At 37.4% G+C, this 24,372-nt stretch overlaps 1 protein-coding gene across 4 annotated transcripts in view; it reads right to left on the reverse strand.

Moving 5' to 3' along the window:
- GAS2 (growth arrest specific 2) overlaps positions 1-24,372 on the reverse strand; it is a 131,169-nt gene that overhangs the window by 45,052 nt on the left and 61,745 nt on the right. For all 4 annotated transcript variants that reach the window (XM_086677805.1, XM_025928684.2, XM_086677804.1 and 1 more), the window contains exons 5-7: positions 21,650-21,713; positions 11,670-11,811; positions 4,520-4,627 (exon numbers count right to left, since the gene is read on the reverse strand). In XM_086677805.1, the coding sequence (XP_086533931.1) occupies positions 4,520-4,627; positions 11,670-11,811; positions 21,650-21,713 (314 nt within the window). The remainder of the gene's footprint in view (positions 1-4,519; positions 4,628-11,669; positions 11,812-21,649; positions 21,714-24,372) is intronic.

Genomic DNA, 24,372 nt, shown 5'->3' on the forward strand with positions numbered 1-24,372 from the left:
TCTTCCTTCACGTAGTGGTTTCTTTCCTTTAGATTAGAGGTTTCAAGTTTCAGCACACATCAGAATTACCCGGAGGGCTTGTTCAAACAGATGGCTAGCTGCCACCCCAGGTGAGGCCCAAGAATTTGCGATTCCACCAACTTTCTAGATGATGCCAATGCTGCTTATCTGGGACATCACTTTTTTTTTTTTTTTTTTTTTTTTTTTTTTTAGTGTAGTCTTTCTTTTTTTTAAAAAAACAAGCTCTATGCTCAACATGGGGCTTGAACTCATGACTCCAAGATCAAGAGTTGCATGCTCTACTGACTGAGTCAACCATGCACCCCGCAGGGAGATCACTTTAAAAGTTACTATCATTTATATAGAATATTATCATCATTGAATTGGGACTGACAAATTGAATAGTACATTTTCATGGCATCTAAGAAATATTTCGGAAAACCCTTCCTACAAGCTTATACAGATTTATATTGGCACCTGACTTCTTGATACTGGAAGCCTGTGTAGAAACCAAGTAACTGAATGAACGAAAACACTGGAAAATGCGCATGTTTCTCATCCTCAAAATCACAACTTTAGGCCTCAGATCCATGTATTTATATTCCAGAGATACACAGCATGGCCAAATGGTAACATCCAAACATCTGCCACCACAGAAGTCAACAAGGAGCTTTTTGGCATCATTGTCCAATTTCAAGTCAGTGAAACATAACTGAAATACCTCGGAGGAAAGAAAGCACTTAGCTTGCTTGTCCACCAGATAGTTCAAAAACAATGTCACCCACTGGAAGATGTAAGGCAAAAATCTGGCTTCAAGAAATTGTTTTTACATTTAGAAACAAGAGCATCGTGACTTTGTTAGGGGACTACTTGCATGCTTGCCTAAAAGACACAGTCAAAAATCTCAGACATTCTTTATATTTGGGTAGACATTAGTCTCTCAACCTTAAATGAAGATATATATGTGTATAAACAAACATGCCCACATAAGCATACAGATGTGTGTACATAAGTACACATGCATAGCCAGATATGCAAAGTAGTTATTCATACCTTGCTTTCTAGAAACTCACAGATAAGACATATGCTTAGCAAAGACAACATCTGCCAAAAATGTCTTCTGGGCTCTTTCTCTCTAATCTGCAAACATTCTTGTATTTTTCATTCTGATCTTTTCTTATTATATCTTTTTGAATGTATAAGGAGAAGTTGCATTCATATACATAATAATCATAAAACCATACGTAGGTAAGGTGATTGGGTGTTGTCAACAAACCTTGAAATCAGTTAGCAATGAACTTGTTAACTCTGGCTTATGTTGAGAAGCGTAGATCAAGAGTAAATGTACGAGGTACAGACTTATTCAGAGAATCTTGTATTTATGACTTTCTAAGGGGTAGAAAGTCTGTGTTTTGGCAATTGTATTACCTTTAAGTAAATGCTAAGTCAACAGTCTTAACAGACCTAAATGACTCTAAATTGCTCTTTGGATGGACAAGTTCACTATGGCCATATGAAAATACTGCTGTTCTCAGGATGGACAGAACACTAGGGGATAAATGATAATATACCATGTATATTTCACCGTTTGTACATGTTACATAATAATATGTATAAATGTATTGACTTACAATGTAGTAAATATGACCCTACCTTGCAGCCTCAAAAGAGATACGGCAAAGTTTAAAATATGCCCATGTTAAAAGTGCAAAAAAAAAAACACCACAGAACTGCAATTCAGGGACAGGGAGGCAATCCCCCCTAGTGTGTTTCAGATTTTGACTCTAGGCACTTAGTACTTAATCCTGGTGTTCAGAGCAACTTAAAGTTAAGATGTTAGCAGCAACAACCAATTGATCATTTGAAAACCAATACCCTAGGCATTTTGAGTAGTAACTGTCAGCTCCTTACAATAAGTGAGTGCAAAATGACAATCAATTAAATATGGTCTGCGCCACAAATCAAAAAGTATTAGCCAAAGTGCATACACATCAATGAGACTTTTTTAGCTCGTGAATTCAGTGTAGAAGAAGAAATAGGGAGACAGCATATAATGAAAGGTGGATATAGTCTTTATGTGAAATTTCAGCTCCTAGACGCAACAGAATGGGAGGTAAAGGGAAAGCAGAGACAAGGAGAGGGGTGTTTTTAAAATCAACTTACTCCATGGTGGGGGTGGGGTGGAGAATAGACTCCTAGCAAGCTGAGGGATAAGAATTTCAACGAATACGTATTAATATAATTTCCTTTTTTGGCAAACAGTTTTAGTTTCCAATTTATGCAATGATAGTAAGTTTCCTTTTAAAAGGATTTGAAAAAAAAATGGACCAATTTTAAAGTGAAACCTGTTGTAAAAAAAAAAAAAAACCAGTATAAATTACCTGTGGATGTTGCAAAAAGAGAAAGGGGAGGACTACGGGTCATTATAACACTGTTCTACAGCACTTGTCATAGCTGAGTGATGCCCTAACTTGCGGGGCCAGTCAGGGAATGACCATATCCCAGTTAACCCTCTTAGTGCACTTGGAACATCAAAAGCATGAAACTGAATGTGTGCGATATGTTCTGCTTTGTTAACTGACATTAAATTCAAACACTATCACTCAGGACTTGGAGGCAACTGTTTTCAGTAAAGCAAATCTCAATACCTCTAGAAACAAGCCATGAAAAGATTTCACTTGAAAGGAAACCATTTTCTGAACACAAAAACAGAGCATCAAAAAATACCCTATCTGTCCAATATGATATAAACTCAGGTTATTTATAAACGTGGGTATTAAATTCTCAGACCACTGACTCAATATGGAAGACCAGACAGAAATAGACATATGTGATATATATTTTTGCCTAAAGATATTGGGTTACATCATAGGGAAAAGCATCTATTTTACTGATCATGTGTTTGTTAACTTTTCTAAATAAATGAAGCCCTATGTTTTGATTCCAGGCACTAAGGCCTAATGTTCTCAAGAAGCATGAGTTTCAATTGAGAAAGATCAACCTAGTCAAATGTAAACACATTTGCTAAATCCTTATTTTTTAATGTACTAAAGCAAAAGAAGGCAGCTTGGCAAAAACAAACATGTATGTAATCTTTGTAATAAGGAATTAGAGAACAATAAGCAATTACTAAGGCAACTGTCTATCTGGGCGAGGACATTCTTGCGGATTTGTTCTCAAACCTCTAATGGTCACATATCATTATATTTTTTTCATTGCCATTACAAAGCAAAATAGCAATTATTAGCTGGAAGTTTTTTTAAAAAATCAATAACATGGCTCTAAAATTAGATTAAAATACAAAATGATTGACATTATTTTTGAGGATGAATTATGATTAAATTTTTCTTCTAATTATATGCTGTAGAGCCTTAAAAAATTCTCACGTGAATAATTTTCAGTCAAAAGTTGAAATTAAGAAAACTTTACAGTGACAAAATTACTACTGGGTCATCACTGACTTTGAGTATTGTTAGGCATTTTCATTGATGGTACTTGATATACACATTCATTCTGCTCTACAAAACAGAATAACAAGCAAGATACTTCAACTTATTCATATGAGAGAATCCAGTTCCTTTGAATCATAACCTCTGTTCTTTAGGAAATGACTAAAAAATATGGTAGAAAAATACTTATGAATTGCAGATTTCTAGGTATAGGTCAGTACTATATTTTCATCTTCTCGTTTTTGAAAAGAAGAATCTTGGTCTTAGGAAAAGTCACAAACTTATTTTGAGATTAAATGATTTTGATTATTAACAAAACAGATCAAATGAAAGGCATGAAATGTTACTTTGAGCCCCTAGTAACAGCCTAAAACCTCTTGTGGTATCTAGTCAGATTTTTCATTAGTAAAATGGACATTAATGATTGTAAATGATTGTAAAATGGACAGAGACCACCAGAACATTCATTGGCACACATCCACGTTTCTTTATTCTAACCCAGAACACTAAGTGAGAAATGGCGGTCACTATTTAACCATGCCATTGGAATGAGCTTTCATTCTTCTCGCTCTGGTTCATTACCCAAACTTCTGAACCCAAATCATGTTCAAATCCTTTGAAAGTTACCAGAACCAATAGGATGATCATGTCCTAAACTTGGACTATGGAAGACTAGGACAGAACACTATTCCTGTTTCCCATGGGGATGGGAGGTGGAGGTCGGTGGATAGTGGTGGTGGTGGGGGTTAGTTCCTTTGAAACTAAATGTGTAAACAGAAAAGGAATTTGATTTTTCTTTTTCTCATTCTACTCGATCTCTATGATTTGTTTGGTGTGTGTGTTTGTATCTATGTAAAAAGAGAAAGATAGTTCTATTTATTTAGCCCTCAGTAGTAATTATGTATAATACATTTAAAAACATGTTCATACCTGGTATCTTCCAATCCAACTGTAAACACCATAAGGGAAGTTCTTGCTTAGTTACAGGTCATATTTCCCCTATAACCACCAACTCCAGCCCTAAATATTCTCATAAAGGACAAGATACCAAGTAAAAAGTAAAACTTTACCCTAATGAAGAGGATCTTTTCTCCCACTCGGTATCTTCCTTGGGAGAGCCTCTCCACACAGAATTTGTTTGGGCATTTGCAAGGAGGGTCTTCAGAAATTCGCTTCACCTGAAAGAGAAAAGCAAGCAAGTTCATTTTCCTTAATCAGGTTCCATTTAGATTGATTTGTTCCATGGGTTCAAAGGCCCTGGACCATTAATGTTTTCAAATTTGTTCTATATTAAACTATGGACATAATATGAGCACAGAAATATCACATTACACCCTAACTATGTAAAAGTCAGGCCCTGAAGGCATTTTCTGAAGGCCAAATAACTGCACTAAGGCATAAGTTGGATGATGACAATAATAATGATGCTGGAGGATAATGATGAGCAAATCCCTTGGCAGTGGAGGAATAATGAGTAAGGTTCTCACTGGGGAGAATTAAAAAGATAGTGTACATCCGGTTGCCAAGATAAACAGATTGAAAGCTAGAACAGAATGTATGCTAACAGAGTAAAATTTCCTTACTATAATTGTGATGATATTAATTTTACCATTTTAAAAATAGATGAGAATTAAATTATTATTTTTAAAAAAATGAACCCATTGTTTCATATTATTTTGAACTCTAAGATTTCCTTTAGGAAGTTGTCTCTATTTCACCCAGAGTCACCCAGAAATTCACTCCACCTCAGTAAACCTCACCTACCAAAACCTATTTGTGTGGCAGTATCTTACAATTTCCATGTTATAGAATTCATGTCTGAATATCGGAGTCCATCTCTATTTTCTCTATCTCGCTACTCTTTAAAAAATACATAATCTAAGTGATATGCACACAACACTTATAAACAGTTGTGGCTCTTAGACGATAATGGATAGTCCATGATTTAAAAAAAAAATTTTTTTAATGTTTATTTTTGAGAGAGAGAGACAGCATGAGCAGGGGAGGGGCAGAGAGAGAGGAAGACACACAATGTGAAGCAGGCTTCAGGCTCTGAGCTGTCTGCACAGAGCCCAATGCAGGGCTCGAACTCACGAACTGTGAGATCATCACCTGAGCCAAAGCTTAACCAACTGAGCCACGCAGGTGCCCCTGGATTGTCCAAGATTTTAGGAACAAGTTTATACTTATGTTTTCCTTGACTGGGAAGATGCCATGCTGTATCTCATAACTGTCCTCTCTCCAACTAACCAACCAAACAAACAAACCAGAACAATAATTTCCTGTGTTTTGAGCCAAGGTCACCATGGAAGAAAGAAAAGAAAGGCTGCCATGTGCCGCCTGCATTTGAGAAGCTAGATAGAACAAATTTAGATCCTAAAGGAATTCACTCGGGCTCCCCTCACCCAAATTCTTTCTCTCTCTCCCTCTCTCTCTGACCCTCCCTTGCTTGTACTCTTTCTCTCTCAAAATAAATAAATGTAAAATGACAAAGCTCCAGGAACCGTATCTTTGTGGTAGAAAATCCCAAGCAGGCTCTGCACTGACAGTACAGAGCCCAATGCAAGGGTTGAACTCAAGAACTATGAGATCATGACCTGAGCCAAAACCAAGAGTCAGACACCTAACCGACTGAGCCACAGAGGTGCCCCAGGAGTTTTTTCATTAAAGAAACTCAAATAGTCCCTCAACTCAATGTCTGACTTTAATCAGCCTTCCACTAGGTAAAAACCACGGGAAGTGTGACACACGAACACACGTGCACGTGGGTGTGAAGGACTCAAACAGCTTGGTTTCCCTAGAATAAGAGAGGTTTTAGAAAGAATGGAAGCATAAGACACTAGAGGGAAAACTAGAAAGGGTGGAGGAATCCTGAAGCAAAACTTACCTTAAGAACTATACAATATGCCTCAGTGAAGACCTATAAAGAATTAACACTATTGCTGAGGGAAAGAGAATCAACCTCAGGATGTATGTTTTCATCAGCCCCCTCCAGAATCCCTGATGTTACCAACATACAAACCTATAACTCTTGGTACTTATTTTTACCATAGCAAATTGTGTCTCAGTTATTGGTTAACCTTAATGTCTCTTTGCTTGATTGTGAGTTACATTGGGTTAAGATAATATCTCATTACAGTTTTAACTTCTTGAAATAAAGCATGATGCCTTAATGGAATATGTGTTCAATAAATGCATATTGAATAATAAATGAATGGTAAATAAGACATGTACCTATATAGGACACAGGGGGAAATTAATGCAATAAATCAAGACTGGATTCAAAGAATAGTAGAAATGGTTTTCACTGAAAAATGAGGAAGCTACCTAACAATCATTAAGTTAGTGATTGGGCCCATGTCTTTGAGTTATGAATTTTTGGTACTGTATAAAACTTGGCTCACAGCTATATACACCCACCCACCCCAGTATTAAGAGAATTCTGCCCCTAGGGATTTTTTTTGAAGGGATATTCTTGAACAAGATGGAAATTATCGAACAAGAAGTACAAAAATTGGGTAATACAAGTGTCATTCCCTTCCATAATGAGGAACCACATTCTGGGGTATGGAGGTGTCAATGAACGTAGGCTGTTTTCAGAGTCCCTCTATGTGTATCTCTTTCTATACATGTTTCTTAAAATGTGTTTAAAATAAAGATGTATACATAGTACAACTGTATATAAATTATGTTGAATTTATACCACTGCTAATTTATACCATAACTTTTCACCCCAATAAGGGCTTCCGTAAGAAAGGAAGGAAGGAAAGAAGGGAGAGATGAAAAGAAGGGAGGGAGGGAGAAGGACTTTAGCCATCCAGAAGAAAATCAGGCAGTGAGCATTGTAAAAACACATGGCCCAAACTTTAGGAGAACCATACTTGGCACAGCTTCACTGCCACATAGTAACTGGACAAAACAGTAGACTGGTGTCCAAGTGGTTCCTCTGCTAAGACAATACAATCACAATTATATATGGAAAGTATTTCCACCTTGAAATGTTCTTATACAAAACAAAGAAACTATTGGGATGAAATGAAGTAAAACACAAGGAACATTTTCTCAAGTGACCTGCCCTTCTCCAATGCCTTCCTAGCTTTGAAAATGGACTGGTTTTTTTTAAAACCAAGGGCTTTTTTGTAGTTGTGTGAGGGGTGGAGGCAGAAATGGAAGAGACAAGGCCAGACTGTGGGTAGTGGAAATATATTGTTAAGTCAACAGTTACTGATGACATCTGTGCTTCTAATATTACCTTGGGATAAGTCAGTCTGGCAGGTGTTCTGTTTTTGGCCAGGAACCCAGCCAATTTTCTGCTGAAATAGGATTTCAAGAGGAGCCTGATTACTCAGAATTATACTATCTCTCATCCCCAGACTGAGGAAGTTGATGGAGAAGAGGAAGAAAGTAAGAATGGTTTCTTAGAACTGTATTCAATTCATTGTGTGGGAATGCGCTCACCATGAGGGAAGGCAAACAGAGAACTCAACCTAACCCCACTGTTTTATCACAGCTGATTCCCTCTATCAGGACATCTGGAGAATATATTCATCTGAATGGACTCCACTGTGTTTCTCTGATGATATCTTGATTAAAGAAGGTGGCACGGATTATCTGCATAAAGGTCACCAATTTTGTTTTTCAATTTTCCACAATTTCTCAAAAGAAATGCGAGGAAACATTGAAAGTTTCAAACTGGCAGTTATTGCTGGAACTGTTCATTGGAATATGATATCTTAGCACAGGTCAGCTTCTCTTTCTTTTTCTTTACTCTTTTCTCTTCCCTCTCCCCGCTTTTTTCTTCTTTTGCTCCCCGTCTTTCTTCTCCTTCCTTTCCTTTTTTTTTAGTAAAATAATAACTTCTCCAGAGTAAAAATAGCCAATATTATTAAATAAACACAGGGACTTTGCAAGCAATTTCTATCTTATACCTTATTCTACAGTGCATTCTGCAGTTCATGACTTTCAACTCCCCAATGGCTATATATGCCTTACATACAGTGAAGCAGTTGCCATAGGAACTCTATCTATTTGACAGATGAAGCTCAGATTTAAACCATTAGTGAATCTCAGATTATTTTTTGTCTTTGTTCCACTGTCCCTGAAATAAAATACGCCAATGAGAAACTATCACTTAAGCAGAATGTGAATATTTCAACGCAATTTCCCCAATGTAGCATGAAGGAGACTGTAAGAAACTCCTGTGGCCAAATAAGTTTGGAAAATTCCAGATTAAACAAGACCGTATTATAGAACTCACTACTGCCTTTGACATGCCAAAGAGCACTGCCAAACTCCAGATAGGGACTGTAGTAAGCTGCATTTCTCAAACTAACATAACCATAGAATTGTTTTCCCCATGGGGCATCTGGCAGTGTGTTTGATTAAACATTATTTGAGAAAGGCTGGTTTAAAGACTTTTAAAACATAGTATTCTAGCTGGCAACAATACAGAAATATCCACTTTACACATTTCCTACATTCAGTTAAAACCCCTTAACTAAATAGATGGTTATGTTCCCAAACTCCATTTGGTAAATGTTAAAGGGTGTTTAAAGCTCTTCTGAAATCCCCTTCTTTGTTTGCAGTGGAGTGAGCAGAGCCTGGAGTAGAGAGAACCACCACAGAGTGACAATCTGGCCATCTTAAAGACAGTGCCCATCTCATTCTACTCAGCTGGAATATTGGCAAAACTTTTCAAAAGTCCCTTTCATACTTATTGCACCACCTTCTCCCTCCTGTCATTGTCTCCTCTCCTCAAGATGAGGATGATCACACACTGGACAAGCTGGTGAAAAAAATGGACCCTTTCTGGCTACTTCTCCCAGGTTCATGTAAATGGCTTCAAGTGGCAATGTCTCCACCCTCTGCAAAGCTACAGCACGGTTGAGTAGTACGCATATCCCCAGAACACATGGCTTTTCTTCATAAATAGAAAAAAGGCAGAAGCTTTTTTAAACATTTTTTACCTACGTTGTTAATTTATCCAGTGTGATAGAGACGAATAAAATATGGTCCTGTCACTGAGAACAAGAATTACACCCAGAGAAGAATGGGCATTTATGCCCAATAAGGCACATCCCTCATTAAATATACACAAAACTTTGGGGGCATCAAGGACTAATTTGTCCATTTTGCCTGGGATAAGAGATGCCAACAAAGTTTACAGGAGGCTGTGCAAACTGAATTTTAAAAGATGAAAGAGTACTTAAATGAACATTCAAAGGGTGAGTAAGCAGAATTCTGGTGAGGAAAGCAAGTGAGGAAAAACACAGAATGTAAAATTTCCTTAGAAATTTGGGATTAGCAGACATGCTTACAATGGATATATCAGAATGCAAGAATAAGTCCAGAGGATAAAAAGTCAAGGAAAGACAAAATGGGCCAGAACATGGAGGGCTCATGTAGCATATAAATGAGTTTGGGCATTACCTTGGAATGTCACAGGGAACCCCTATATAATTTTAATCAAGTCTGAGTTGCATTTTTTGCTAATCATTCTGGTAGCAATAATATTCAGGGGAGAAAATTATAAGAACAGAAAACAGTATCAAACACCAGAAAGTGGTCTCATAATTTGAGAACTAAAAAAAAATTCATTTGGTTCAGAAATTTACTCATTAAAAGTCTAAGCATTGACTTGGCCAGAACTCTACATATAATGCACTGGAGAAAGTCAACAGAGGTCACAGCTAAGACAAAAAGGGAAAAAAAAATCAAGTGCAATAGCCCCAGAGAAACACTTTATAAGAAAGACTAAAGGAACATCTTATTCTAAAATAAGTTGAATCCAAGAAGTATAGCTAGGAAAGGAAAAAAAAAAATGTTCTCATCATTTTATAAATAACACACCATTATCTACTATTAATACAATATTTTATTTAATTTCCTTTATTTCTAATAAAAATGATAATTATGAGAAGCAATCAAGGCATGTGACCAAACCTAAAAACAGTCCTGTGGTTATAAAATCCTTTTAGATGGCATTGTATTAACATGCCCTGCATAGTCTTTAATTCCTGAGTGGATTGAACAAAAGAAAACTCAATTAAATTGGTATTGGCTAAGATACCCTGACAAGCTAAGGTTAAGCTTGTTGCCCTTAGAAATGGAAATTCTCAATCTGTCAAACTGTTGCACTTCTGCTTATCTGAATCTGCAATATAGGCCATTGTGTCACATGGGGAAAAGCAAAAGATGAGGCAATGTGTCTGCAGCCTATAGTGTCAGTCAGCCATTTTCCCAGCTCTTTGCAGCTCAGACCCTAGAGAAGGAAACCAAGCTATGGGCCAGCACTGCTTTGCAGTCCTGCCTAGCCCACATAACTGGTGTTATGGTTGTTGCTAGTTTCTAAGGATTTTGCCCATGTCGGAGACATACTTCAGTCTCACATCCCTAAGGTAACCAGTTTTTTGAAAAGTTGCATCAGTACTTTTTAGATTTGCACTCAAATTAGATGTGCTGGGAGACGAATGCTTGCACATCATCAAACACACTTCGTATAACCAAAAGCTACTTTTAACAGACAACAGAGGTAGCCAGAGCATTTTAATTCATCCAGTTTGCTGTTACTCCCAGAATCTGTTTTGTGTGATTATGAGGGTATAATGAAACTATTCCCTAATCTGCCAAAGACTGTGACTCTGGGACTTTGCTAAGTAGAACGGTGGGGACCCCAGATAGTTCGCAAAACCGGGTTGGGATCTAAGCTCCTCTCCCCTCAGCAGATGATTCAACCCCAAAGTTTCAGCTTCTTCAACAAGAAACGCATCCTCTGATAACAACAGCACTTGAAAAACAATGATGGATCCTGACCCTTAGCAGGCAGGCACCAAAGGGCCATTATGTTCCCTGTAGTATGTTTGTGTTCTCTTCTTTAACAAACCTCAAGATCTCATGCCTCAGGCTCCTTATCTGTGAAATGAAGAACCGTGAACCAAAACTATCAAGGTTGAACTGTTTGTAAAGGTAACTTTTAGAAACCAACTTAATTAGCCTAAAATTTTAGATACTGCTCAGTAGAATTAAGTGATACTTTATTGCAAATGACTGGCTCAGTTTTGAATCACAGATTAGCTACTTCAACTGTTGTAGGACTACAAACTTTTTCATAGGATTTCAAAATGAATTTCAAAGGTTAAACTGATAAGAAATTATACAGAATGAGTTCTGAAGTTCAAAAAAGACAAAGTGCTAGTAAGAAGTCCAACCAATTCTACTTACTGCATCATCCAGTAAGTTCCCCGTACTCTTTTTTCCAGAAGACTTTGATGAAGGAGAAGGTGAAGGAGAAGGGGCAGAAAGTGTTTCTTCTTGTTCAATCTCTTTTTCCAATTTTATCAAACCAGGAGGTTCCACACCATACCTTTTAAAAGACACCAGATCAATACACATGCATAACTTATAAAGATAGACTTGCCATATGTTACGTTTGATCATGAACTGCATAGGACCAAATTGCTGACTTTAAAACTAACTTTCTCTGGCATTGAAATGGTAAGTTCTTAAACTGGCATCCTTTAAAGCAGGAAAAAACACATATATCTGATTTAGATATATGTATCTATAGATGTGTGTTTTGAAGATATGGGTCTGTAAATAAAGATACACACACATACACACTTATGTTTAGATATGTATACACACACACTAATAGACATCTGACATATTAAGAATAAAAATACCCCATGTAATATATTGAGGCAATAACATGAATTAGCATGTAAAGTTTAGTCTTCAGCTTTTAGATTTACTAGCTTTGAGATTAATGTTATAACTGAATTTCTATTCTGAACACAAACTTGTTAAAGACAAAAATAGCAATCCCCAAGGTAAACATCCTTATTCGCTGCTAATTGTACAACTCCTATGAGCCCAGAACAATGTACTATGGGTTATACTGTGTCATATGTGATACTCTTAAAAACAACACAAGGAGGAGCACTTGGGTGGCTCATTTGGTTAAGCATCTGACTTCGGCTCAGGTCATAATCTCGTGGTTCATGAGTTCGAGCCCAGTATCGGGCTCTGTGCTGACAGCTCAGAGCCTGGAGCCTGCTTCACATTCTGTGTCTCCCTCTCTCTGCCCCTCCCCCACTCATGCTCTGTCTCTCTCTGGCTCACTGGTTCTCTCTCTCTCAAAAATAAAACAAAGTAATATTTAATAAAATTTAAAAAACAGGGGCACCTGGGGGGCTCAGTCAGCTAAGCGTCTGACTCTTGGTTTTGGCTCAGGTCATGATCTCACAGGCATGGGATGGAGCCCTGTATCAGGCTCTGTGCTAACAGTGTGGAGCCTGCTTGGGATTCTCTGTCTCCCTCTCTCCCTGCCCCTCCCTCACTTGTGCTGTCTCTCAAAATAAATGTCTCTCAAAATAAATAAATAAGCAAAAAAATTAAAAACAACATAATGAAGGCATATATAGGGGTATGGTGAAAGAAAATGAATAGGGAGGAAATAGAGTAGCAATTTAGAATAATAATATATTAAAAATTCTGTGTTATAAATTATCAGTGCCATAGGAGTTCAAGGAAAACAGAGATGTAGTTGTTATCAGCATTCTTATCTCCCATAATTATATTTTTCTTAGGCTAAATTTAAAATTGGTTTGGTTTCTTAGATGCATATCAGTTTATTTAGGTGGAGAAGACCAAAGATAATTCCAGAATTTGGGAGTTGTGAAGGACCTTTGGGATCATCTAGTTATACTCTTACATTTTTACAGAATAACAATCCAGACAGGGTACAGAACTAGCTAGGAGCAAGACAAGAAAATCCAAATTTTTTGAGTGCAGGGCTGAGCCTCTTTTTCTCTGAGATTTTAATCAGGTGATTACATGGAGAGGAAAGGAGAGGGGGAAAAAAGGAGAGAAAAAAAGAAAGAAAGAAGAGGAAAAAGTCCCTTGGAAATATTAAAAAACTGGTTACTAATAACCTACAAAGTAAATAATCTATATAGAGAGACTATGTAGAAGGTATGTCTACTACTTTAGTATGAATAGTATATTAAAAAGATCATTAAATGCAAAAGCTTAGATTATTGTCCTGTTCTAACAGCTTGTTACTTAAACTAACATCATCACATGTGTTCAGTACATACTTGTAAAGGAAGCAATTTCTCCACTCTTGATGTTTTGTTCTGTTGAGGGTGTTCAGTTAGTTTAATTCCTGGCCTCTCTCTTTCATTACTCACTCTTCTCCATCAAGATGAAGGAATTTATCAAATTGTAAAATCTAAGAATCAACTGAGCATGCTTGACTCAGTTCCCCCTTTTTCTAGGGAAGAGGCTGCCTTCAAAAAGGCCCCATTGGAAAACTCCACCTTGGGGCACTTGGGTGGCTCAGTCGGTAAGTGTCCGACTTCAGCTCAGGTCATGATCTTGAGATTCATGAGTTTGAACCCCATGTCGGGCTCTGTGCTGACAGCTCGGAGCCTGGAGCCTGCTTCGGATTCTGTGTCTCCCTCTCTCTCTGCTCCTCCCCCACTCACATTCTGTCTCTCTCTCAAAAATAAATAAACATTAAAAAAAATTTTTTTAAAGAAAACTCCACCCTGACTCATCTTTGTAATTAGGTAGTTAAATTGGCCAACTTCTGGAGGTCAGTTAAAGATGCTGAGCATGCCTGTCAACATGGATCTTATCAGTAATAAAGGTGCTATTTGATGTTCTATTTGCAACGCTCTTATTTCAATATCTTATTTTTTTCAGAATTTAGAGGCTGAGGATGTATGATGTGTCAGAGGCTCTTTGAAAGCTGAAAACCTGGAATTTAGTACAAAACAGTTTAAGCTGCCACAACTCAACCGAACAATAGCCATTTGGGGAAATGTCTCTAATGAACAAAATAATTTTTAGTTACATAAATCATGTATGCTAAAAGACCTAGGCACCATTTACTGCATTTTTAATGTTTTACATATATTATTCAGTTCATGGGACATAAGGACAGCATGCACTAGCCTGCAAATCTGTAACAGTGGAGCCCACAGACTGATTCACAGCATCCCCAGGAGGTGGCATAGATCTTGGCACACAGCAGGTACTCAATGACTACTATGTGAATGGAAAATAAAAACCTCATAGTGTCATATAACAATGATTGGGGTTCCAAATATGAATGTGGTTTCATTATTCTGGATCTTTAATTGCCTATCATTGTAATAAAACATGTCAATAGTAAGTGCATAGAAATGATTTACCAAAAGTTTTTCCAGATTTAAAACCCCGTCCAAAACCAACCCAAATACATCTTTTGTTTTTCCTTTCTGCCACTTCATTAATTACACTGAACCCAACCCAGCATCTCATTACTGTTGACAAGTACCAACAACACTCACGTGGAGATTTGTGTATCATTTTTCCCTGAGGTAGACTTGAGCTAACTGTGCCATTGACCTATTCTTTAAATTTAGCAAGTCACTTAACCTCTGGAAGTCTGTTTTCTATCAGGAAAGTAGAAATGAAAATGGCCTGCCCTAGAGGTCCTATGGAACAGTGCAGGGAGGGAGGGAGAATGCTGGAAAAACAACTACTGCTGACCATCTTTAATGTATCCAGCACATTTGGGCATCTTGACGTACATTATTTCTGAGGCTCCTTTTAAGTTCAATGGAAAATGGAAATTCTGACTCCTGCGTTTTAATAATGTTAGAAGGAATTTTAAAGGAGTATCCATTATATGCTCGGTACAGGGTCTAATACATGGCATAGCCTCTGAAAATGTGTTGGTAATTGACATATCAAAGGTTGTACCACTAGGAAACTGCAGCACTAAGGTACTTTGGGCAAAGCTTTTGAAAAATATATTACACCACCAGATGAAATAATGTAACAGCCTGAATACTAAGATGTAAAGTAGTATTATCACTACTGTTTACATTATTACTATTGTTTGTATCCTTTACAAAAGAACTTATTACAGGCTTTCTTTATACCAGTTTCAACAGCAGAAAATATCTCAGTGCTGGAGTGTCACACAGCAAGTTATAAATTCAGCTTTGATACTACCTCACCCTTTTTAATCTCCCTGGATTTCTTTGAATTCTTAGTCCATCAAGGCATAAAATTGTGTTATGTTTTAATGTTCTTAAGAGAATAACACAAACTGGGCAGTGAAGCTAGAGGAATTTAACACACTAGAATTCGCAGCCAATTAAAAGTCAGTCATAAGTAAAAGCATCATATTTCAAAGTACAAATTAAGCCAATTGGAAAATATGATTTCATTTGTAATTGTTGGTGGAATCAGGCCACCTTTCAGGAATAGGCTGCATAATTTCTTTCTTTCTTTCTTTCTTTCTTTCTTTCTTTCTTTCTTTCTTTCTTTCTTTCTTTCATTTCTTTCTCTTTCTCTCTTTCTTCCTTCCTTCCTCCCTTCCTCTTTTCCCTTTCTTCCTTTCCTCCCTCCCTCCCTCTCTCTCTCTCTCTTTTTTTCAAAGAAAAATAATAAAAAATATGTTACTAGAGTAACAACAGCCTTCACCATATCCGATACAAAGTAGACTTAGTTTGAATGAAGTTGGTAACAAAGTCTTATGTAGAAAACCTTGCCCTGGAGGCTTTTCTTTATCTGGGAATGTTGAAAATTAGCTCTGCCACTGAACATAGAAAATCAACACTAAGCTCCAAATCTCTGCTTATATTGGCTTTTAAATACTTCAAGCTGCCTAAGGTAGAGTCAGCTAGTCCCAAAATGCACACTTAAATACGGTTCATTGGCTTCCTGTCTGTCTGGAGATGTCAACAGGCTGTAAATCATGACATTCCCCTGGGGCTGGGGGCCCGCACCTGCAAGCCAACTTAGTCACCAAATAGGTCTTTTTTTTTCTACTCTCCAAAAGGCTGCTCCGTTCTGCTTTCCATGATTAATTCTATACCACTTCACATTTCTACTTTGTGAGGCTTTCACAAATCTATACTCTTTTGTATTCCTTTTTGGCTATAAGATTTTAGGGTTTTGGAAAAGAGAGTTTGTTGCTTTCCCACTGAATAAGGGTCAAACTAAAGATAGCAAGAAGGTTGAAGGCACAAAAATCTTCTGTATACTCCAGTTATAGAAGACTAGAGTGAGTAATGAAAGGGCAATGAATTTGGTTTTGTCTCATTGAAAAAACAATGCAAAGGGCTAGGAGAAGGCTCTTCTGGTTAAGGATTTTATCAAGAGGTTCTAGGAATGGTGTTTTTATTTTTCTGGCACATGACACAATTTTTGAGATTAGTCTAGATGACATGGTTTAGCTTCCAAACTGAGCTCTGAGAGAATTCATTCAAACTATTAACTAGACTAGAATTTTCAAACAAAAGACATCCGGGGCCTATTTCACTAGAGTTAGGGGGAGACATTTTTTTTTTTTTTTAATTTTTTTTTCAACGTTTTTTATTTATTTTTGGGACAGAAAGAGACAGAGCATGAACGGGGGAGGGGCAGAGAGAGAGGGAGACACAGAATAGGAAACAGGCTCCAGGCTCCGAGCCATCAGCCCAGAGCCTGACGCGGGGCTCGAACCCACGGGCCGCAAGATCGTGACCTGGCTGAAGTCGGACGCTCAACCGACTGCGCCACCCAGGCGCCCCAAGGGGGAGACATTTTAAAAACTCCCCCTTTTTAGGGCAGATAAGTTTAGAGATAAATGAATAAGTTTTTGGTTAACAGATAGTTTATAGGTTCTTGCAGTTTTGCCCATTTTTATTCTGTTTTGAAGTAATTTAAAGATAGATTTACATTTGGAAGGAAATTTCACCTACATGAACACATGTGATGTTCTTAGTAGTCAGAGTCAAGTGCTTTAATTAGGATGCATTAATTAATAAATTTTGTATAAGAGTATATTTACTTTAAGCAACATTTAATTAGGCCACGGATTGAAATAGGAGACTACTGAAAATATTCACCAAGTATGTTTCTTTCAAATGGTCATAAATTTTGTTCAAAATTAAGGAAGTACTCAAAAATAAAAATATAAAAAGCTCCACTAAGATATTAATTATTATGGCCCCAAACCAAAATATAAAAAAAAAGTTCACTTTTAGCATAAAGCTAATCTTAACTCTTCAGTCTGTAAGAGGGTGAATTTACAGGAACATTTTTCAGCAATGAATATCAAAGCATTGTCATTAAAAAGATCTTTCAGTGTTTATTGACCTGTTTTTGCTGAGTGTTTTACTTTTCAAAAGAAAAACATGCATATTTTACACTCAGAAACTGACTTGTTTCTGAAATATTAGCAGTGGGATTTCACTCTCCAGTGATGATAGCTCTATTTCGCTGAAAATAAAAGGAAATTTTACCCATGAGAACAAAAACAAGTGGTCTCATTCTCCCATCTCAGAACTCAGAGAAGCCCAGCTCCAATGGGGCTTAGCTGAGTGTTCCCAGGCAAAAGAACATGGCAGAGAATCAGAAGCATCCTGAGAATCATATCTGAAGTGATGTTGATGCTTTTAAGATAACATCTGTGTAATTTTAAGATGTAAGTGTTCACAATCAAATATAAAAAAAAAGCATCATCTATCAGTGATTTTTTTTTTAAATGCACACAAACTCACAAGATTGTACTAGAGACTTTGTTAGAGTCACAACTCATCTACTGTGTGTGCAAATTCATGTATTGACTTTTAAGAGCAAAACTGCCAGTTTTGGCTAAATCTGCCTTAACTCAATAATGTATGTAATCCTCTGTGGAGAAGTGGGGAGAGGAGGAAGCACAAAATAAAGATATAGACATGGGTTTTAATACGTCTACAGAAAAATTTAGGAGTAAAATTAGATCACGTAGATGAATTTTCCTTTTTTTTTCCTTTAACTAATATGCCCCAACTTAGGGCTTAGGTAATGAGATCTGGGTTTATTGGGTTGTTGACTGTAAAACATAACTGACCTTCTATTAAAATAAAAATAAAAAGGTCTTCAAATGTGTGCAGATAAAATGTGCATACATTTATATTTATTTTTTTTCATTTTTTTTAATGTTTGTATTTATTTTTGAGAGAGAGACAGAGCACAAGCAAGGGAAGGGCAGAGAGAGAGAGGAAGACACAGAATATGTAGCAGGCTCCAGGCTCTGAGCTGTCAGCACAGAGCCCGACGTGGGGCTCGAACTCACAAACCGGAGGTCATGACCTGTGCAGAAGTCAGATGCTTAATCGACTGAGCCACCCAGGCGCCCTGTTTATACATTTATATTTTAATGTTCAATCTATCCAGTTGGCATTCGACTGTTTTACCTTATCCTGCACACAACAAAAGTAACACCCTGAATAACCCCAACACATTTCTGGTTTTCAGTGTAGGTGTGCAATACTTCACATCACCTAAATAGGTGAATAAAATAGCAATGTTTACAAATCAAACATTGTAACATAAAGGTTATCTTAATCCTTAGATAATTCCTTTGTGAAAGTAGTAATATTTTTTTTGTAATGTGAATAATTACTGCTTTCACCAGCTCACATGGTCATAGTGTGATGAGAAATTCAGCCACCCATTTCTATCACAGATGCTGCTGCTGCTGATGGCAGGATGAAAATTTGGGGGGGGGGGGGTGATGGTTAGATTTATGGCATAGACTGCAGGAAGGCTTCAAAGATGTATACTTATCTCTAAACTCATCAATTTGTATACATTAAATACGTACAGCTTTTTCTTTGCCAATCGTATGCAATAAAGTGCTTTAAAAAAAAAAAAAAAAAAGGAAAGAAAGAAAGAAATGGAGCAACCCAGAATCTCAATTTTGAAAGATTTGGGGAAAAAAACCCGTAACACTTGACATGATCCTTCATTATGAAATTCACCATGCCATTCTGATCCTCTTTCATTAAAATTAAAATTTTAATTTGTTTTATATACTATGGCAAGGGGCAATTTACACCAGACATGGAGATTTCTAAAGGGATTTTGTCATTGGGAAGCATGTCATAGAAAGTTTACTTCAGCAGGATTCCTAATCAGAGTGTTCTGGTCATAAAAAGTGTAATTACAAAAAATAAAACAAACCCAAAACACAGGCAACTAACACAAATTAAAGAGGAAAATGACAACTCACAGCAAATTCTGCAGGTGGTGCAACTCCTTCTCTTTACCTCCATATCACAGCTTTCAGAACCATGATGCTTATTTCATTCATATATTTAGATTATGAAAGCAACAAAATGGAATCTGGCATTGTAGAATATTCTAGCAGTATAATTAAAATAAACAACTGAAGGATGCCTGGGTGGCTCAGCCAATTAGGTGTCCGACTTTGGCTCAGGTCATGATCTCACAGCTCGTGGGTTCGGGCCCCACGTCAGGCTCTGTGCTGACAGCTCGGAGCCTGGAGCCTGCTTCACATTCTGTGTCTCCCTCTCGCTCTGCCCCTCCCCCACTGTGCTGTATCTCTCTCTCTCTCTCTCTCTCTCTCTCTCTCTCTCTCTCAAATAAATAAACTTAAAAAAAATTTTTTAAATAAATAACTGAACAAAAAGTGTTCTGCCTACCCTTCTATTAAGCAGGAACTCTAGACCATCCATGTTTCTCTCACCTTACCATTTCAGGGACAGTTGCTCATTTACTGAGATTTTACTTGGTGTATTCTCCTCCTGCCTGGGTATTTAACTTCCCCCCTTTTAGGGGACATCTGTAGAGTCCTTGGTAGCCCTTTGACTCAAGGTTGTTTGCCCTACAGGTCAGAAGCCCCAAGACTGGTGGAGGAGTAGTTTAGCAGAGTCCTAGAAGCAACTGATAGCTTGGTCTTACTCCTTCATAGAAACCAAGAAGGTGACAGTGCTGTAGGGGAGTGGGGTTCCAGGAAACAGCTGGACACTACAAGCTCAAACTAAGCCCTAGTGGTAGAGAGATAGAGGCCTAGGGGACCCTCTCCCAAGGCCTTCACACAGTATCTGGGAACAGAGTGGGAGAGAATAGGGAAACCTCCAAATGTCTCAAATTGACTTCTTCACTTTGAGTGGAGCCTCAGTCAGATTTACTTTGAATTCTTTAAAAATAAAAAAGGGGCGCCTGGGTGGCTCAGTCGGTTAAGTGGCCGACTTCGGCTCAGGTCATGGTCTCGCGGTCCGTGAGTTCGAGCCCCGCGTCGGGCTCTGCGCTGACAGCTCAGAGCCTGGAGCCTGTTTCAGATTCTGTGTCTCCCTCTCTCTGACCCTCCCCCGTTCATGCTTTGTCTCTCTCTGTCTCAAAACCAAATAAACATTAAAAAAATTTTTTTTAAATAAAAAAGAAAAAAATCTTTCTCATACCCACTTATTGCGGTAAAGCAAAATTCACAGCTGATGTCCAACTGTTTGAGATTATGTTGCTATCACATTTTACAGAACTTGGAGTTATTTCTGATTGCAGGTTAGTTTCCCATCGGATCAAACAAAACAAAACAAAACATAGGTCTATTCACTGGCAGCAAGCTTTCTACCCACTGCTGTAGTCTGATGTGCACACCTTGTATTTTCTTTACCTTGATTTTCTTTATAAATTTCTTTGAGAATTTTCACCCAGAGCCAGCTCTCACTTTATTGGTTCATCTAATCTCTGTCTTAAAAGTATACCCAGATCTAGATGAAAACAACATCTTCCAATCAATTCCTAAGTTTTATTTTGAATCAAGACTTCTTCAACCACTTGTATCCTCATTTCTAATTCTTTGAGCTTCATAGAACTGTCAGAGGTTCCATTTGGTCATTTGCCAGATAATAAAAGAGAAGACGTGAAACCAAAGCAGATTAGCTGAGGTAATAAAGTCCCTTTCTCTGCCTACTTAGCTAGGATTATGACTTTTACAATTACTCCTTTTTTCCTAGAAGAAAAGGATTCCAAACATCTCTCCCCTTATGAAGGATAATATTCTAGGACTGTCTCTAACCAAAATATGGAGAATAATTTAAAAACTATCCCCCTACTCAGAAGTAGAAGCTAAAAGAGCTGACAGGTGCCCGGTGGCTCAGTCAGTTGAGAGAAAATGTATTGGATGGGAGGATATGCTTTTAGTAAATGCTTATCAGACATAGTGGCTTCGACAAGATCATGGTGCTAAGAATATCAGTGGCATGCTTCATTTTGAACAACTGCTCTTGAGCTGTTCGGACGGATTATATTGGAAAAAGTAGCTTCTCAAAACCCAGGTTAAATTAGCAACGAAAAACCAGCAAGCTTCTCAATTGCTTCGATGCTGAGGATGGTCCATGTCTTGACATAGTGGCAGCAGTTTGACCTACCTGGCTGCAATCCGGCCAAGCTCTAGCAAACAGAGACACACTTCTCTGGGTTGCTTGTGGAGGACTGAAAGACAAGACAGAGGCGGACACCTTTACAATAGAAGGGATTGTAAAGCAGCTCAATAGCGAACAGGCTTGCCAATGACCTCTCTTCTCTCATGCTTCCAGTAACTGAGCTAGTCTTCATTCTGACATTCACAGAAACCATCCTATCCCACGATACACTTAGCTCTACTAAAGTCTTAAAGCCCTTTCAAAACTCTGCCCAATATCCCTTCTCCAAGCCATGAGTCTCAGGAAATCTCATCCTGAGTAAATCTCCCCCGGAAAATGCTTTATTAGTTAATATTAGTAAGTCAATATTGGAAACACAAGTAGCTGTATTATGATATAAATAGTTGATATTTTAAAATACATAGTACATGAGGCAACTGAGTGGCTCAGGAGGTTAAGCATCCGAATCTTGATTTCAGCTCAGGTCATGATCTCACGGCTCATGAGATCGAGCCCTGCATTGGGCTCTTCACTGATAGCACAAAGCCTGCCTGGGATTCTCTCTCTCTGTCTCTCTCTCTCTCTTTCTCTCTCTCAAAATAAATAAATAAACATTACAGGGGCACCTGGGTGGCTCAGTCGATTAAGTGTCTGACATCGGCTCAGGCCACGATCTCATGGTTCATGAGTTCAAGACCTGTGTTGGGCTCTGTGCTGACAGCTCAGAGCCTGGATCCTGCTTCAGATTCTGTGTCTCCCTTTCTCTCTGCCTCTCCCCTTCTTGCTCTCTCTCTCTCTCAAATATAAACATTTTAAATAATTAAAAAAAATAAATAAACGTTACAAAAATGATTTAAAGTTTTTTTTTCCCAAAATACACAGTACACAGAAGACAGTGGAGCAAAGACTAGACTTTGCAAAATCCTGAGTCTATCTTCACCAGTGATTTGGGCAGAAATAATGCAATGAATAAGGAGAAAAATTATATAAGAAAAATTATCCTTTGTTATCTGCCAAGCAATAACATCAAGTGAGATTCTGAAATTTGATGTCCCTTCCTGATCAAGTCTGGTTAAATGGTACTTTAGAATGATATACTTTCAAATGAATGGATTTGCAAATACATACCTATATATATATATGTATACATATATATGTACATATATATGTATATATATGCTATCAGCCAGCTTTGCCCATAAAATGAGAAAATTAGAAGACTGTTCTTTGTTTGGATCAAATTCTTTTTTTTTTTTTTTTTTTTTAATTTTTTTTTCAACGTTTTTTATTTATTTTGGGACAGAGAGAGACAGAGCATGAACGGGGAGGGGCAGAGAGAGAGGGAGACACAGAATCGGAAACAGGCTCCAGGCTCCGAGCCATCAGTCCAGAGCCTGACGTGGGGCTCGAACTCACGGACCGCAAGATTGTGACCTGGCTGAAGTCGGACGCTTAACCGACTACGCCACCCAGGCGCCCCTGTTTGGATAAAATTCTAATATAATCTCATGTTTTAATAAAATTTGCTGTACTAATTGCTTTGGACACATTCAGTAATGCTGTCCAATCACTCTTGCATTTGTTGAGTCTACCAAAAGAGTATTTCCTGCTTGTATTGCTTTCTTTTAAACAAAGATTAGAGAATTTTAAAAATATTATTATATATATGACCTAATAAAGTCAACAGATACTGAAAAAAATATATTGACTTAGAGAATGGTCTTTACATAGACAATATCCTGATAAAAGAACATACTGGCTTATTGATAGCTTATTGATCTATTTTAAGAAAGTAATCTTGCTTTAATTCTTAAACATAGAATTTTATAATTCCATTTCCCAGCATTATTCTATTCCTTTAATTTAAATATCTAATTCTTTCTCTCCACAGATTATTATGGTAGGGGCAACATTTGGTTCACTGATGCCAGAGTGGAATTTGTTTGTGATGAGTATAAAACGAACATTTACTTGGATTGCAAACGTATATAATTTCACTTGGCTTTAGACGGACACAATTTTGTCATCTTGTCATAAAATGTCACCTTTAAAGCTTTTAAATTAAATTCTATTCCCACCAACAATGCTCCTTAAGACAGAATTATGGAAAAATCTCAATTATACACTATTTCAATTCTTGGTCATATAAGTTTCAGCTGACCATCAGTGAATTCCCTTAATCAAGAAACCTAAAATTATTTCTAATTATAAGATCTTAAAATAAGGATATTTACTACTTCCGATTTCAAATGCACTACTGTTTGACCCTGGCTGGAATGATACAAACATCACAACTTTTGACATATTAAATCAACTTCAGTGCAATATAACATATGGACTGTAATATCACATAGGCATCAATTTCAAAAAGAGAACAATAACAAACATTGGAAAGCAGAATCTAACAAATAAATCAATCTTCCTGTCCAGATAATCAATTCTTTCTGATTCAGTCTTTAAAAAAATACACTGTCCATAGAACAAAATAATAAACAGGAGTTTTGAGTGGAAAAAGGAATATACAAAAACTGAGGAGAGGAAGATTTTCAAGGCTCTGTTAATACCCTCATCTTCGGTGAAAGCTGTGTGAAGCAAGTGGCTACTGCACCAGGAGATGTGGATAAAATGTCATGCGTTTCTTAATGGAAATGGTGTAAAAATATATAAATTACTAGTGAACTGACCAAATTGTGTCAATGTGCAGTCAACACCCAGATATAAAAAGTAAT

Source organism: Puma concolor, chromosome D1, assembly GCF_028749965.1.
Source record: "Puma concolor isolate L17-30 chromosome D1, mPumCon1.1.hap2, whole genome shotgun sequence".
Classification (NCBI taxonomy): domain Eukaryota; kingdom Metazoa; phylum Chordata; class Mammalia; order Carnivora; family Felidae; genus Puma; species Puma concolor.